General features: G+C 37.7%; 1 protein-coding gene across 2 annotated transcripts; it reads left to right on the forward strand.

The window, feature by feature from the left end:
• Positions 1-675: 675 nt before the first annotated feature.
• On the forward strand, positions 676-15,987 carry LOC115023626 (urea transporter 1-like). 2 transcript variants are annotated; one of them, XM_029454792.1, is made up of 5 exons: positions 676-878; positions 976-1,123; positions 12,113-12,247; positions 13,999-14,048; positions 14,664-15,987. In XM_029454792.1, the coding sequence occupies exons 2-5, from the start codon at positions 979-981 to the stop codon at positions 14,844-14,846; spliced, it is 513 nt and encodes a 170-aa protein (XP_029310652.1). In that variant the 5' UTR covers positions 676-878; positions 976-978; the 3' UTR covers positions 14,847-15,987. The 2 variants fall into 2 exon arrangements, with proteins under 2 accessions (XP_029310652.1, XP_029310655.1); XM_029454795.1 differs by lacking the exon at positions 676-878 and adding an exon at positions 10,653-10,723 and having other exon boundaries at positions 989-1,123.
• Positions 15,988-16,766: the final 779 nt, after the last annotated feature.

A 16,766-nucleotide genomic window follows, 5' to 3' on the forward strand; every position in this document is an offset into this window, starting at 1 on the left:
TTTCAGTGCCTCCGTCTCACGTCTTCTCTCTGTTTCCTCATATTACACAGTTTCTCTCCATCTGTCTGTCTCAACTTATTAATGCTGCCATTTTCATTTCATAAATTCCCTTTGGTTTGCTTCTTGGGAGATCTTAAACCTCTAAATCCTCCTTTTTCTCTCTCTCTCTTCCCTTCTCCCCAGTCTCTATCCATGTCTCTGTTGTGCCATGCACATCTCCTCCCTCCGTCTCCCACTTTCTACATCTTTCATCATCACTTTTTTGAGTCGCCTCTGTCTTTGTCATCCTCCTTTGCTCCTCATAATCCAGTTTACAATAAACAACTAGTGTTTGTGTAACCAATTTCTTTTAGGTTTGCACAATAAAGTCATAGATTTCTCCTTGATTTCAGTCTTTGATGTAAAACAATCTTTTATTTTTCCCCTTTCATCCCATTTCTTCTTTTCTATTGCTCTCCTTTCTTTTCTTCTACCCGTCTCCGTCTCCTCCTTCCTCTCCTCCTTCCTCTGGCTCTCTCCAGGGATGTGGATGACGTCGGTCCTATTTATATTTAATGTCTTCAGCTTTCACTCTGCTGAGGAGGGCACTCTGGCTGAACTACCACAACGGCGTATTTAATCTTTCCGCACACAAACACACACACACTTAGAAGCACGCGCGCACAAAGAGAGTTGTGTCGCACAAATATAATTAAACTGCATTTATGACTTGTAAATATCAGCGACAGGCAGGTGCACCCATCCAGTCGCCATGGAAACTCTTCACTTCTTACTGACTGTTGGGAAGCGCTGCGTGTGTGTGTGCGTGTGCGTGTGCGTGCGTTTGACTGAGAAAAGAGCCGCTGAAAAGATTCCACCCATTTTGTCGTTATGTTTTTGTGAGTCTGCTCTCGGGATTTTATATAAAAAGTGTGTATAATCATTTGCAATATGCTCTTCTCAAAAATCTTCCTGTGACTTCTCTCTCTTGTGCAGGTAATGCGTGGCATCCCTCTGGGCGTGGGTCAGATCTTCGCCTGTGGCGCTCTGGGGCCCTCCCTCCTCATCCTGGGAGCTGTTCTGCTCTACTCCCCCCTGTTGGCCGCCCATGCTCTGCTGGGATCAGCAGTAGGAACGTTGGCTGGTGAGTATCCATCTGTGTGTTTGCATGTCTGTGTGGGAGGAGTGGGAACAGGATTGTTTTGTTCTGTAGATTATACTGTAATGGTAATGTATATTCTCACAGACCCTGAACTCATACTATCGTTGGTATATTTTAGGTTGAACTAATCAGGGTTGCAGTATGGCCTCCACATATTTTAGTGCCAGTATGTCTTACTAATTACTTACAGGGAAAACTCCCAACATTTCACACATAAATGTCAGTTTACGAGTCATAGAGAGTACTACTCAGGCTGTGAAAACACTTAGGATAATGTCCTTTGTGGCGCTGGAGGAGATTTGTTTATATCCCCTCATAATATCATCAGCGTTATGTCAGCTTGGGCACGGAGACATTTGTAACAAAAAGCCTGTAATATAAACTGTGGGGGAGGAGTTTGAAAGATGTTTGTGTATACCTGCAGGAAGGATCTAACATAAAGATGGTGTTGGTATTCATTATACGGAGGCAGGATCCAGCGTTTCTAGAGCTGGACCTGTCCTAAGGACTTAAAGTCCGATTATTTTTGTACCTGCTGTTTTGATTTTGACACACCGGTATTGGCGCTAACCTTGTTATTTAACAAAAAAATCATTATTATAAAAAACATATTCTGGCCTCAATACTGAAAATCAGATTTTGTGACGTCCCTAATTTCTAGTATTTGGGGCATTTCTGTGTCGTCATTAGAAACAGCAGAGAGACGACAGGAAACAAGAGAGAGATGCAACAGACTCAACAGTGTTGACATTGCGTTTTATGGTCGGCATCTCAACCCCTGAACCACAGGGACCGCCTCATTCTGTCTTTTAATCCGTCTCTTGTGAGTTCCCCAACAACTCTCTGCTGTGCTGTCAGTCTCAGGAGAATCTCCTCTGTTATTCCTGGATACATTATTGACCACATGCACCGTGACTTACCCCAAACACATTTCATTAGGAACAAATCTTAGTCCGTGCAAGCTTTGTGTTAGGGACAAGCCGAGGACACGAGTACTCAGTCCTGCCTTGTTTTTCTTCTTTTTTTAATAGCACATTTGCTTTATTTGGTTGCTGACACTATATTTTGCTGTCAAAGTTGCACAAGCCATTATACCTGTGCCCGTAGCATCATGCAGGATCATTAACTTTTGTCTTAGGTAGCAGTATAAACCTAGCATTTATTAAACCATCAGTTAGGACCATAAATAGATCGCAGGATTCGCTCCCTGCATGGCAAATGTTGAATTACAGCATGTTTCAACAAGGTTAAAGCGAGGTACGGATTATTAAAGCCCTCTGGCACTAAGGCAAAATGTCAGCGCTGCAGTGGATATAAATATAAGACTGTAAGACGGGCAGCTGCAGCCTGTGGGCAGCTCCGAAAGACACACAGCAATTTGGGCTTGATAACCAAACACACAGGCCTGTGGCTGTGTGCACCTTTTACATCTGCATCACTGTGTCTCTATTCAAAGTGAGGACTGCTCGGAGTTTAAAAGACTTCAGCCCCCTGCTTCCGTCTGCGACTAAAAGTACAGCACAGTGTCCCAAAATACTTTGCTGTGTGTTTGTGTGTTTTTTGAGCTATGAGTCATACTGAAAAAGGGGGAGTGGGGATGAGCTTGTACACACGCACATGCAAACTGCTGCAATAAAAACAACAGTGTGACCAAAGCGATGTGTGGGCAACAACAACAACAACAGGAAACGAGCAACATAGCAAACTTGGTGTCCATCGCTGTCATTTGTACGTTCCTCCCCCCTTCATTGTCCAATTCTGTTTTTCCATGTGTCATCCACTGAGCTATTTTAGCCCAAATTAAGTCATTTGTAACCTTCATTGGTCTTGAAAGGTCAGCCATAGTTTTTTATTTATTTTATTTGGACGAATCAGGGCTCCACCAGAGACTATCTTCTGTCAGACCTAAATCTAAAATGCTGCCGTTTGCCTTTTAACTCATTCCAAGGAACAAGAGCATATTACATTAACAAGAGCATATTACATTAACAAGGACATATTACATTAACAAGGACATATTACATTAACAAGGACATATTACATTAACAAGAGCATATTACATTAACAAGAGCATATTACATTAACAAGGACATATTACATTAACAAGGACATATTACATTAACAAGGACATATTACATTAACAAGAGCATATTACATTAACAAGGACATATTACATTAACAAGGACATATTACATTAACAAGAGCATATTACATTAACAAGAGCATATTAATTAACAAGGACATATTACATTAACAAGGACATATTACATTAACAAGGACATATTACATTAACAAGAGCATATTACATTAACAAGGACATATTACATTAACAAGGACATATTACATTAACAAGAGCATATTACATTAACAAGGAGCATATTACATAACAAGAGCCTATTACATTAACAAGAGCATATTACATTACCAGAGCATATTACATAACAAGAGACATATTACATTAACAAGAGCATATTACATTAACAAGAGCCATATTTACATTAACAAGAGCATATTACATTAACAAGAGCATATTACATGAACAAGCGACACTATTACATTTAACAAGAGGCATATAACATTAACAAGGACCATATTACATTAACAAGAGACATATTTACTACATTAACAAGAGCATATACATTAACAAGAGCATATTACATTAACAAGAGCATATTACATTAACAAGAGCATATACATTAACAAGAGCATATTACATTAACAAGAGCATATTACAATTAACAAGAGCATATTACATTAACCAGAGCATATTTACATTAACAAGAGCATATTACATTAACAAGAGCATATTACCATTAACAAGAGGCATATTACATTACAAGAGCATATTACCATTACATTAACAAGGACATATTACATTAACAAGGAGCATATTACATTAACAAGAGCATATTACATTAACAAGAGACATATTAACATTAACAAGGACATATTACATTAACAAGAGCATATTACATTAACAAGAGCATATTACATTAACAAGAGCATATTACATTAACAAGGACATATAACATTAACAAGACATTTACATTAACAAGAGCATATTACATTAAGCAAGGACATATACATTAACAAGAAGCATATTACATTAACAAGAGCATATTACATTAACAAGAGCATATTACATTAACAAGAGCATATTACATTAACAAGAGCATATAACATTAACAGAGGACATTACTTACATTATTACAAGAGCATATTAACATTAACCAGAGCATATTACATTACAAGGAGCATATTACATTAACAAGAGCATATTACATTAACAAGAGCATATTACATTAACAAGAGCATATTACATTAGCATATTACATAACCAGGAGCATATTACATGGAACAAGAGCATATTACATGAACAAGAGCATATTACATGAACAAGAGCATATAACATTAACAAGAGCATATTACATTAACAAGGACATATTACATTAACAAGGACATATTACATGTACATTAACAAGAGCATATTACATTAACAAGGACATATTACATTAACAAGGACATATTACATTAACAAGAGCATATTACATTAACAAGAGCATATTACATTAACAAGGACATATTACATTAACAAGAGCATATTACATTAACAAGAGCATATTACATTAACAAGGACATATTACATTAACAAGGACATATTACATTAACAAGGACATATTACATTAACAAGAGCATATTACATTAACAAGAGCATATTACATTAACAAGAGCATATTACATTAACAAGAGCATATTACATTAACAAGAGCATATTACATTAACAAGAGCATATTACATTAACAAGGACATATTACATGAACAAGAGCATATTACATTAACAAGAGACATATTACATTAACAAGAGCATATTACATTAACAAGAGCATATTACATTAACAAGAGCATATTACATTAACAAGAGCATATTACATTAACAAGAGCATATTACATTAACAAGAGCATATTACATTTAACAAGAAGCATATTACATTAACAAGAGCATATTAACATTAACAAGAGCATATTACATTAACAAGAGCATATTACATTAACAAGAGCATATTACATTAACAAGGACAATATACATTAACAAGGACATATTACATTAACAAGAGCATATTACATTAACAAGAGCATATACATTAACAAGAGCATATTACATTAACAAGAGCATATTACATTAACAAGAGCATATTACATTAACAAGAGCATATACATTAACAAGAGCATATTACATTAACAAGAGCATATTACATTAACAAGGACATATTACATTAACAGAGCATATTACATTAACAAGAGCATATTACATTAACAAGAGCATATTACATTAACAAGAGCATATACATTAACAAGAGCATATTACATTAACAAGGACATATTACATTAACAAGAGCATACATAAAGGACATATTACATTAACAAGGACATATTACATAACAAGAGCATATTAATTAACAAGAGCATATACATTAACAAGGACATATTACATGAACAAGAGCATTTACATTAAACAAGAGCATTATCAACATTAACAAGGACATATTACATTAACAAGAGCATATTACATTAACCAGAGCATATTACATTAACAAGGACATATTACATGAACAAGAGCATATTACATTAACAAGAGCATATTACATTAACAAGAGCATATTACATTAACAGAGCATATTACATTAACAAGGACATATTACATGAACAAGACGCATATTACATTAACAAGGACATATTACATTAACAAGGACATATTACATGAACAAGAGCATATTACATTAACAAGGACATATTACATGAACAAGAGCATATTACATTAACACGGACATATTACATTAACAAGAGCATATACATTAACAAGAGCATACATGAACAAGAGCATATTACATTAACAAGAGCATATTACATTAACAAGGACATATTACATTAACCAGAGCATATTACATTAACAAGAGCATATTACATTAACAAGAGCATATTACATTAACAAGAGCATATTACATTAACAAGAGCATATTACATTAACAAGAGCATATTACATGAACAAGAGCATATTACATTAACCAGAGCATATTACATTAACAAGAGCATATTACATTAACAAGAGCATATTACATTAACAAGAGCATATTACATTAACCAGAGCATATTACATTAACAAGAGCATATTACATTAACAAGAGCATATTACATTAACAAGAGCATATTACATTAACAAGAGCATATTACATTAACAAGGACATATTACATGAACAAGAGCATATACATTAACAAGAGCATATTACATTAACAAGAGCATATTACATTAACAAGAGCATATTACATTAACAAGAGCATATTACATGAACAAGAGCATATTACATTAACAAGAGCATATTACATTAACAAGGACATATTACATTAACAAGAGCATATTACATGAACAAGAGCATATTACATTAACAAGAGCATATTACATTAACAAGAGCATATTACATTAACAAGGACATATTACATTAACAAGAGCATATTACATTAACAAGAGCATGGTTGTCCGTGAGTGTTGATTTAGTTGTTGTTACTTTGAATGTCTGGAAGATGAGGCTTGACGAATAGTTTCATTATTGATTAATCTGCCGATTATTTTCTAGGTTAATTGATTAATCATTTGGTCTAGTTCCAGTTCCAGAAAGTCTTTTAAATGTCTTGTTATGTCAGTCAAAACCCAAAGATATTCAATTTAATATGATATAAACCAGAGAAAAGCATGAAGAATATTTTAACGATTACTCTATATAAATTGTTGCCGATTATGTTTCTGTCTATAGATTCATTGTTGCAGCTCTATTCTATACATTTCTTATTGGTAACGCATTTAGACAATACTTGGGTTACTTGGTTTTGGTCCTGTCTGTCTGTCAGGCTCCTTGATGTGTCATGTTAACTAAATCATCTCACCTTTAAAATCTCTTAAAGATTCTGCCAAACAAAAGGAATTTCATTTCCAGAGAGAGAAAAGGGTTATAGAGTTGAGAAGGAAAAGAGCAGTGGACATAAAGAGAAAAGTAGTGCCACAGAGAGGAGAGAGAGAGAGAGATGTTCAGAAATGTGTCTGTGTGTGTGTGTGTGTGTCTGTGTGTGTGTCTGTGTGTTTTGAATTGACACCATCCTCTTCAACACTTCAGACAACAGGCCGTGCCCCTGGCTCTGTCTTTCCTCTGCTTCCCTTTTATTCTCTCTCCATCTCCTTGAATCTGTGCTTCTTCTCAGCGTTCAGAACTCCTGTTATTATTCTTTTCACTTGCGTCATTCTCTCCATTGCTCCTCTGCATCCATTATCCTTCACTGCCTACAGCATACAGTACGGAATGAATCTACAGAGACAGAATTTGCAAACAAATGTCCCCACGGGACGAATTAACTATCTATCTCCATTAATGGCGTGTATCTATCTATGGCGTGTATCTTTTCGCATGTCAGTTCACGCCGTGGTAATATGAGGACAGGTGGATGCCGTACGCCGACTACTCAACTTTCATAACTTCATTTCTGTAACAAACGTATTAACGTGGATTTTCTTCCATGATGTTCACCACCTTGATCTTTGTTTCCAGTCCCCACCATGAGAATATCTTTCCAAGTATCGTTGTCTTCGTCACCGTCTCATTCATCTGTTATAATCCGTTTAATCATGTTCTCATGGATAAAGCTGTGGTGGGAGACCGCAGGCAGCAGATGTTTGGAGGTGTTCGGCTCCCTGACGACAGGCAGGGGAAATCAGTGTGGCTCTCTGAGTAATCAGCACCTCTTAATGCTGCCTGATTTATCTGTGAGAGTCATAGAGACGCAGTATTATGTGTCGGACTGGGAAGAGTGTGAGGCCATATTTAGAGCTGTCACTCAAGGCATTGTTGTGTAAACTATACCCACATGGGGTTTCCGAGAAGGAGATCAGGGGCTGTATGTAGGCCAGAGCCTCCACCTCCTGCCACATTCATGTTGTTGGAGAATAATAATAGAAATGCTTTAAAGTGGCTTCAAACACAGGAGGGGAGAGAAATGAGGCTGTTGGAGAAGTCGCTGTTCTCTTAAGTAGCTTTGTATTGATGTGACATTACACATAAAAGGAACCTCACATCTGCATCTCTGGTTTGACATATTAGGAAGTTTAGGATGTTTATTTATGCACAAAGGAATCCAAACGCACATCCAAACCAAAGAGGGCAGGTGCTGAGCCCAAAATGAGTAACAATGAAATGCATAAATAAATAGCTCACACACTGCAGGGATCCAATGTTGATGTTTATTTATGGCCTGTATTACATGTAAATAGTCGTAATACAACAAACCACCAGACCTGTTACACGACAGACCTTAAAAGCACGATGAGTAACACATTAAGAAACTCTAGGATTTATTTATTTAATAATGTGATTTGGAACCAAATATCTGCAAAACTAATAGCATCAGCATCATCAGGTCTAAATGTCTTTTTATACATTTTGTATTTGTAGGTTAAAAAGCAGTTTAGTACTAAATAGCTAATGTTAGCATGCTAACACACTGATCATCACACACGGTAAACATTACTATAATTGTGACCATGCTGATCTTAGCATTTAGCTTAGGCATCACTCTGCCTAATACAGCCTCATAGGGCCACTAGCATGGCTGTGGACTCTTAGTCATTTTATCATACTCCACTTTCTGTACAGTAGGTCACTTCTAAAAATAGATATAAAACACAAGATTGTTAGCACACATGATTAGAAGCATCCATAAAGAAAGGATTGTAGATACAACATGTCATATCTGGACAGTGTTAACAAATGAGTCTCCATACAGAGCAATCCATTCAGCCCCTCGAGGGCTTCAAAGGGCAACATCAGCAGATGAATAAAGAGCAAAGGTCTAAATGTAAAGTTAGCCATTAAACACGAACACTGGAAAACAACACGTGTGCAGTTCAATCCAGCATATTGATCTGTTTAGTCTGCAGCTCGTCATGAGGTTTGATGCAGGCAGCATCTGGAAAAGAGGAGATATTGGGTTTGATATGATAAGAACTCGCTGACTCATTCTATTAGCATAGACAATATCTCGCTCACACACACACACACACACACACACACACACACACTGACAGCGCATATTAGAAAAACAGTAAAAATATTAGTATCCTCTGGGGCCTACCTCCCACAATGCCATTAGTCTTTAATGACACCCTTATGTTGGCGAGGGAAAGAGGGGAGCAGAGTGAGAGGGAGGGGATGAAGGAAGCAAGGAAGGAAATGAGGGATGTACTGGAAATGAGAAACAAAGGGAGGATGGTAACAATGAACAGGAAGAGGGAGAGGAAGATAATGAAGTGTGGGATGAGGGAGAGACAGGATGAGTGCAGGGGGAGCGTTTAAAGGCAGACTGCAGAAGAAGGTAGCTGTAAAAGTGGAAAGAGGGAGCGGATGGCAGAATAACTGGTGAGGAGGCTTGCTTGGGGTGTGGTCAGTGGCAGTCTGTGCACCAGAATGCTAAACTGCAGCACACAATGCCTGGTAATAAGGAAATCAATCGCAGCACAGCCAGAGGGTCATTTATCTTCAGAAGAGCTTCCAAATTGTACTGCTATAAATCCTGCAGTATTATTACCTACATGTAAGAATGAATTTGAGCCATTTATCTTTTGTTTATGGTTGGTCGTGCGTTTCAGTTTGACTGCTATGCATTTCAAATGAGTCTGAAAGTGCGAGAAAGTGTGAGAATTGCCTAAAAACTTAAGGTTTGAAAGTGCACGTGTGTATAAATTATACATAGCTGCTACAAGTAGTGGGTTACTGGTGGTCACTCCTCTGCACAGCGTTCAGTAATCTTTTATGATTTTGCTCTTACTCGGGTAGGTAAAAATACAGCCACAAACATGAGCACTGTATATATCAGTGAAACAGTCAATAAGCAGTTTGAAAGCTCATTTCTTTCTGGGTGGGGCTCCAGGACCGATGGCCTACGTGCTTACACACATCAATCAGTGTTGTCTCTCCTGGCTTCATGTGCAGCAAGAGGCACCAGGGTTACCAGTTTATTAGGTAAAGTTGTACCTGCATACAGTGCAGTACAACAGCCCATCTTTGTGAATTGTGTTGTGTTGGACCACCTTATAAAGGCTTTGCAATATTAATCCTTTTTGTTTATTTCCATCGTTTCCATTCAGGGCTTTTTCTGCACAAAATGCACATAAAGACGGATGGATGGAAACCAACATATGAAGATCCACTTAACACCTCACTAATATCTTATTGGTGCGCTCCTTTTCCTACAGCCGGGGTTGTGTCTATGGTAACCTTCGACTTGTGAAACCTGTGAGATGGTTAAGGTTAGGCGTTGACTTTGAATGGTTACGGTTAGAATAGGTCGACGGGCAGCGAGTCTCTCCTCATGCAAAGCATTATGCGGCCTGCTGATTCTGAATGAAGCTTGTGCAGCTGATCTCAGGGGCCCCACTTTGTGTGATGACATCGTTATTCTCCCTCATGTGCAGGTTAAAGGACAGCGCCACTGCCGCTGCTGAGGGCCAGCAGAGAAAAGGTCAATGCATTGGGGCTCGCTGAGGTGTGTGTGTTTGTGTCCCCCCGTCCCCCCCCCCCATGCAGTCTGTGTATATCTTCAGCTTCACAGTGTAGTGTTTGTTTTGTAAAGACGTGAGACATTGACCTGCTGTTCCTCCACCGACCGCGTCAACACTCCGCAGCAGTACCGCACAGACTGAATCAGGACTGAACAATGTAATACAAAAAAAAGCATCAATATTTACGTTGTCATTATAACGACTTGTTAAAATGTTGTTGACAACCTGGTTTAGTCCTTCCCAGTCGTCAAATACATTTGAATTTAATTCGGCAAATACTCGGTTACATTTCTATAAAAGTAAACTCCCCCCATCAGCGCTGCATCTAAAGTAATACCCCGTCTCTCTTCCTGGTCAGAGTTGTCTCCGAAGGTTTTTAACATACTTCGGGTGTTTATTACAACAAATGTTCGCACTCTTGTTGATAAATGTAAACTTAACATAACTCGCTGATTTTCTCTGGTTTTGAAAAATAATGTATTTCCTCTCACACCACTTTTTGTATCTGGCACAAGAAAGGGTTAGTGGATCAAAGATCAAAGATTCCTTGTCTGTCAAGTCAGAGACCAGTCCTGCCGAACATTCAAGATGTGCCTCTTGTTCACGGTTTGTACTGGTGTAAAATCAATAACAATAAATCAAATTTCGGAAATGTGAAAATGAATATCATTATTATGCAACTTAAAGGTCTCCATAGAGGGTCCTGTGTGATCTCACCTAAGCTTTCTCTTCTCATGTCTCCTTCTGTCATTACTCACACTGTCCCATTACAGTGACAGACGTGAAACCATTTATCTTAGTGCAGCTCATCTCACTAAAGACGAGACGGGCCTTCGTCAGGACTTCCCCGTCTCACCATCATCACATGACTACTGGCAGTGTTTTCTAAAGTGGAAAAATCATAAATACAAGAGACAAAGCCGACGAATCACGTCTCCGCTCCTCCCTAGTGATGCATCACTTCCTGTACACACCGTCACACAAGACTTCAAACTAACAGCTATTGTCAGGCTTTCAATCAAATGACGTTTTTACAGGAATCAACAAAAAGGTCATCTTGGACCAGATATTCATGTTCCTTCTATGTAGATATGAAGGACTAGAACGGGAAACTCAACATTTCCTTATTTGGTTACACACAAATTAAATTTGAACTGAAGGCAACCAGCGCCACCACATGGTTGATTCTAGTATTGTGTGTGTGTGAGTGTGTGTGTGTGTGTGTGTGTATGTTTATGTGCGCGTGTGTGTGAGAGATTCCCACATCAGTGACTCATTGTTCTGTGATAATATTTGTAAAAGTGTACCTCTCACTGTGTGTGTGTGTGTGTGTGTGTGTGTGTGTGTGTGTGTGTGTGTGTTGTTTGTGACAGGTCTATCCATGGCGGTGCGTCATGCTTCTCTGTACTCGGGTCTGTCGGGGTTTAATGGAGCTCTGGGCTGCATGGCTGTTGGAGGACTCTTCTTCACCTTCAGCTGGAGGACTCACCTCTTTGCCATCGCCAGCGGTGACGCGCGCACACACACACACGAACACACACACACACACGCGCGCACACACACACACACACACACACAGTTGCTATCTATTGTTCAAAGTGCATCCTTTATAAACTGTAAACGTGTCATATATTGATAATGATACAAAAATAAACACACTAAAAGACTATTTGCAAATGTACATAATAAATCATTGAGTATTATGTATTGTAAGTGTCTTGAACAATTAAAGAAATGTTTAACACTTAATGACTAAAATCAACCAAAAGACAAAGTCAAGAAATCGACCAATAATCTAGAAACAAAAAAATAATTAATTAATAAACTCGAATAACCCAAAATTAAACCAAAAGCAAACTCAATTGAGCTCTTTTAGTAACATAAAAACTGAAAGAAAATACAGAGAACATTCTCATTATGTTATTTTTATGTTTGTCTGTTTAGGTTCTCTTAAGAATGGACAACACATGACTGTTATTCTACAAACTTCTTATAATATATATTCTTCATCCTTCTTCAGTTTAGTTTTTGTCCCACTACTCCTTTATTTAAAATGACCACTTGACATTTTGTACAGTATAGTTGTAACTCATTTGTAAAAAGAATAATGACGAACCATTACAAGGCAACGCTCTCTCTTAAAGCTTCACAGTTTTGTCAAATCTACAAGCTAAAATGTTTATATATTGTGTAGTATACGTAATAGTTTTTGGCAGAAAAACAAGAAAATACTAACTTACATTTTTTGGTATGAATTATCCGATGCGTTAACCTTGCTTGTGTTTTGCAGGAATATTAAAACAAATAGATTTAAGAGTAAAGCAAATGTTTTTACTTCTCACATTATTCTTGTCATTACGGTACTCTGCCACTGGAGGGCGACAGAAACCAACAAGCAGCTTCAATGGTCACTGTCCATGGTGCTGAAACGCTCAAATGAAATGCAGTGCATATCAAAAACACAGAAATAGGATGGGATTGCTCAAACTAACACCTTTTTTAAATCTTACTAACTTAAACTTTTGCATTTCAAGTCATTTTTTAATTGTGTACAGATGCATCTTTCACTTCTTGTCAGACTTAATAATGGCACTGTGCAGCCCCATTCTTGGCTGCTGTCTGTGAAAGTAGAGAAATGCATATCAAAACAATCTGCTCCATACTTTGATTTATAAACACTTTTTTCGTCTCCAGCCAATCAAACTCATTTGTCTTAGTTCCTAAACAGTGATCCAGGCGGTTTATGTGGGACTCTGCATGTGTGAACGGCATCTCTTTTTCAGTTAATGTAATTTGTCTGAGCTCTGAGTCATCACTTACGGCATCGCTGCTCCGCTCAGTAAATCCTTTCATAACTGCTCTGCTGCTAATGAATCGCTGAGTCAGCGAGGTAAACGGTTCCATCCAGTAATGACAGACAGTCAAAACATGTCCTTCATATTTTCAGCCTTTGTTTCTATACATATTTCCTCTTCACTCTCACGTCCTTTGGCAATTTCTCTCACTTCTCTGAATACTCTGAATACAGACAAACACATTTCCAACACATCTGAAATTGCAGCTGGATCACCATGGACATTAGTGCTGATCTGTTTGGCAGGGAGGTAATATGCTCATTAGGTGAATTGGTCTTAATCAGAGCTTCCAGTTGGTCTCCTATCAGGGCCAACCTCTGTACCCGCTGCTGTGTACATCAGCAACCTGACGAGTGAGAGTGTTGAGGATATATTCAGCCTAATTTCTTCTCCTCTGCACGCAGCCTTCCTCTCTGCGTATGCCGACATCGCTCTGAGCAATCTGCTGGGAACGGTAAGTACACATGCATCAAGCCAGCTGTGCAGGAAGCACTAACACTGAGAAACCTTCACATTTCTTTCCTTTCTTTTTCAGATTATTTAAATGGGAGGGAACTATGTATGCTAAAAGGGGGACAAAAAGCATTAGTGCACTTTCCTTACTGGGCTAAAATGTCAGTTGTAATACAATGTATTGCTACATTACTTCAGGGGAGGAAATAATATCTGCATGTTAATAAAAGTAGGCTTTTAAACCAGTGTTACAACAAAGTTTAATTCAGATTAATCAATCAAATTCAAAGAGGTACATTTAGAACAAATAAATTCAGATAGAAGTTTTTAAAAGAAAAATATTTCGATGCTATAACTTCAGTGGTGTTTAAATTTCAATACTTGTCTTTTATTTGCTTCCATAAGCTCAGTAACGTAACGTTAGTTCTCCAATAATGAATAGGATTGAAGTGAGTTGATTCAGTAAATAAACTGAATAGTGGAACACTTTTTAAATAACGTACTTTTTAAAGGTATCAAGCATTATTAAGTCAAAAGGCTCAAGTCCAAGTGAAGTCACAAGTCATTGTGATGTTCAAAAAGCATGTTCTCACACTCTCTCCCCCTCGTTTCCTAGGTTGGTCTCCCAGCATGCAGTTGGGCAGCTACTCTGACAGCCACACTGATGTTGCTGCTGACCGGCAGTTTAGCAACTTACCGTATCCCTATTGGTCAAGTCATGGCCCCTGAACACAACCTGCGCTCCCACAGCCAATGGGAAGCTGGGAACGCCGCAGACAGGGAGACCACTGATGTGTAACGTATTGTAACGTATCAGTACTTTGTACTACGTTGGATGGGCTGGACCAAAATAATATACATTTTTATTATCAACATTTTATAAAGACATTCTTAGAAATACACTGTCAAAAAACTATATGACTATTAAAATAAAATATTTAAGGATGCCGTCATTCCACGTTTTGTCCACAAGGGGGCAATGCATGTTCAGAAACCATGCTGAAAATGTTTCATCACAATTGTTATATAAGCTTCTGTATTCAGATCCAACTATTTATATTAAATGTGTAACATTTCCAACCAAGTTTTGCCACTTGTGTTATTCAGTTTTAACTCACCATGACGACTAGAAAAGCCAAAGAAATAGTCAATTTAAAGGGAAAGAAAACGTCTTTTAATAGGCATGAAATCATCAAGTCAGTTCAATAAACTCATTTGTTGTTAAAATGACAGTTTAACTGTTATTGTCAAGAAGAACACAGACTGAATTCAACAGTAATTGTTTTTTTAACCCCTTCATTACCCTGCATAGACATAAAACAGCACTTCACTGGGACAGAAACAGACACGCACATGTATCTCAACGCAGGCTGACAGTGAGACGATGAGTACACACAGATGTGATGGTTTATGAAACGGACGTGTCAGCTGTTTAGGCCAGGAAGGAAACTGTATTATTTTATACCCTCTTAAATGAAAAAGTGAAGGTGTTCTGTGGTTCATTATTAGACTTTTCACAGTGCTTCATGTTGCCTGTGTAGATTATTTGATCTATATTCCCAAACACACACGTGTCCACATTCACACACAAACCTTACACCCAAGTTTAAAGTAAAAAATTAAATTGAATAAAAATAATTTAAAACATTATTTCCTTTTATTTCCACACAGGTAAAAGTGACATTCTTCCACAAACAATAACATATTCTAAAGATTTTAAAGATTCTTTGCATCATGCATTTCTGTCTCAGTGCTTTCAGGATTGTTTTGTCTACATCATCTTTAGGTCTTTTAATGAACTACTTCACAGACGATGGTGATGAGGTTGGTAACGAGACAAAACATACAAAAGTGCCTCTCAGTCTGTGATTGATCAAGCATAATAATAATAATAATAAAAAAGAAAAAGTAGAAATACTTGCACAAACTTGTCTTTTAAGCTGCTTTACAAAAAAATGAACATTCGTAGTTCTACATACTTTCAGTTGAAGATTTGATTGTGAGTGCTGTTGTGCTTCTTTTAGTGTGTGTGTGTGTGTGTGTGTGTGTGTGTGTGTGTGTGTGTGTGTGTCCGCTTGTGTTCATTATGGTTCAGATGAACGTCATACACACATACACATTGTACCAAGTACTCCCACATGCACCAGACACACTCACTGGTGATGTTTACATACAGTATCTGAAGTATCTATTATCCAATTCAACCCAGTGTACATTTCAAAGTGTGTGTGTGTGTGTGTGTGTTTAATGTACCTTATGTGTCTGCAGGATTGTTTTCATGCACAATCTGAATTTATTTTGTGTTCGTTTTTTGTTTTTTTTCTGATGAATTTGAGCGTGCATGCACTTGCATTTTGTTTTCTCGTAAGACTTTAAAGCTATAATGGCTGAAAAAGCTCAATAAATAAATCTTCATTAATGTCGCCATGTTAGAGCATTCCATTTAAATGATAAATGCCTGTTGTGTCGATGTCACTATACATGTAATCCTACTTTGTGGACAGCCACACAATGTGTTGTTCTTCATGCATGTAAACATTCATCTAAACTAATCCAGTGTAAACGTCGATGCTGTGCCTGCGTTCACTCCGCTGTTAGCGGACTCTATTTAACCAACTAGCAGCTAGAAAACAACATCCTGACTTTTAAGGAAAAGAGTATCGCTTATGAACGAAGCAGAGGGAGCAGAGCACAAGATCGACCGTGGCAGCTCAGCTGT

Source organism: Cottoperca gobio, chromosome 18 (assembly GCF_900634415.1).
Source record: "Cottoperca gobio chromosome 18, fCotGob3.1, whole genome shotgun sequence".
NCBI classification, from domain to species: domain Eukaryota; kingdom Metazoa; phylum Chordata; class Actinopteri; order Perciformes; family Bovichtidae; genus Cottoperca; species Cottoperca gobio.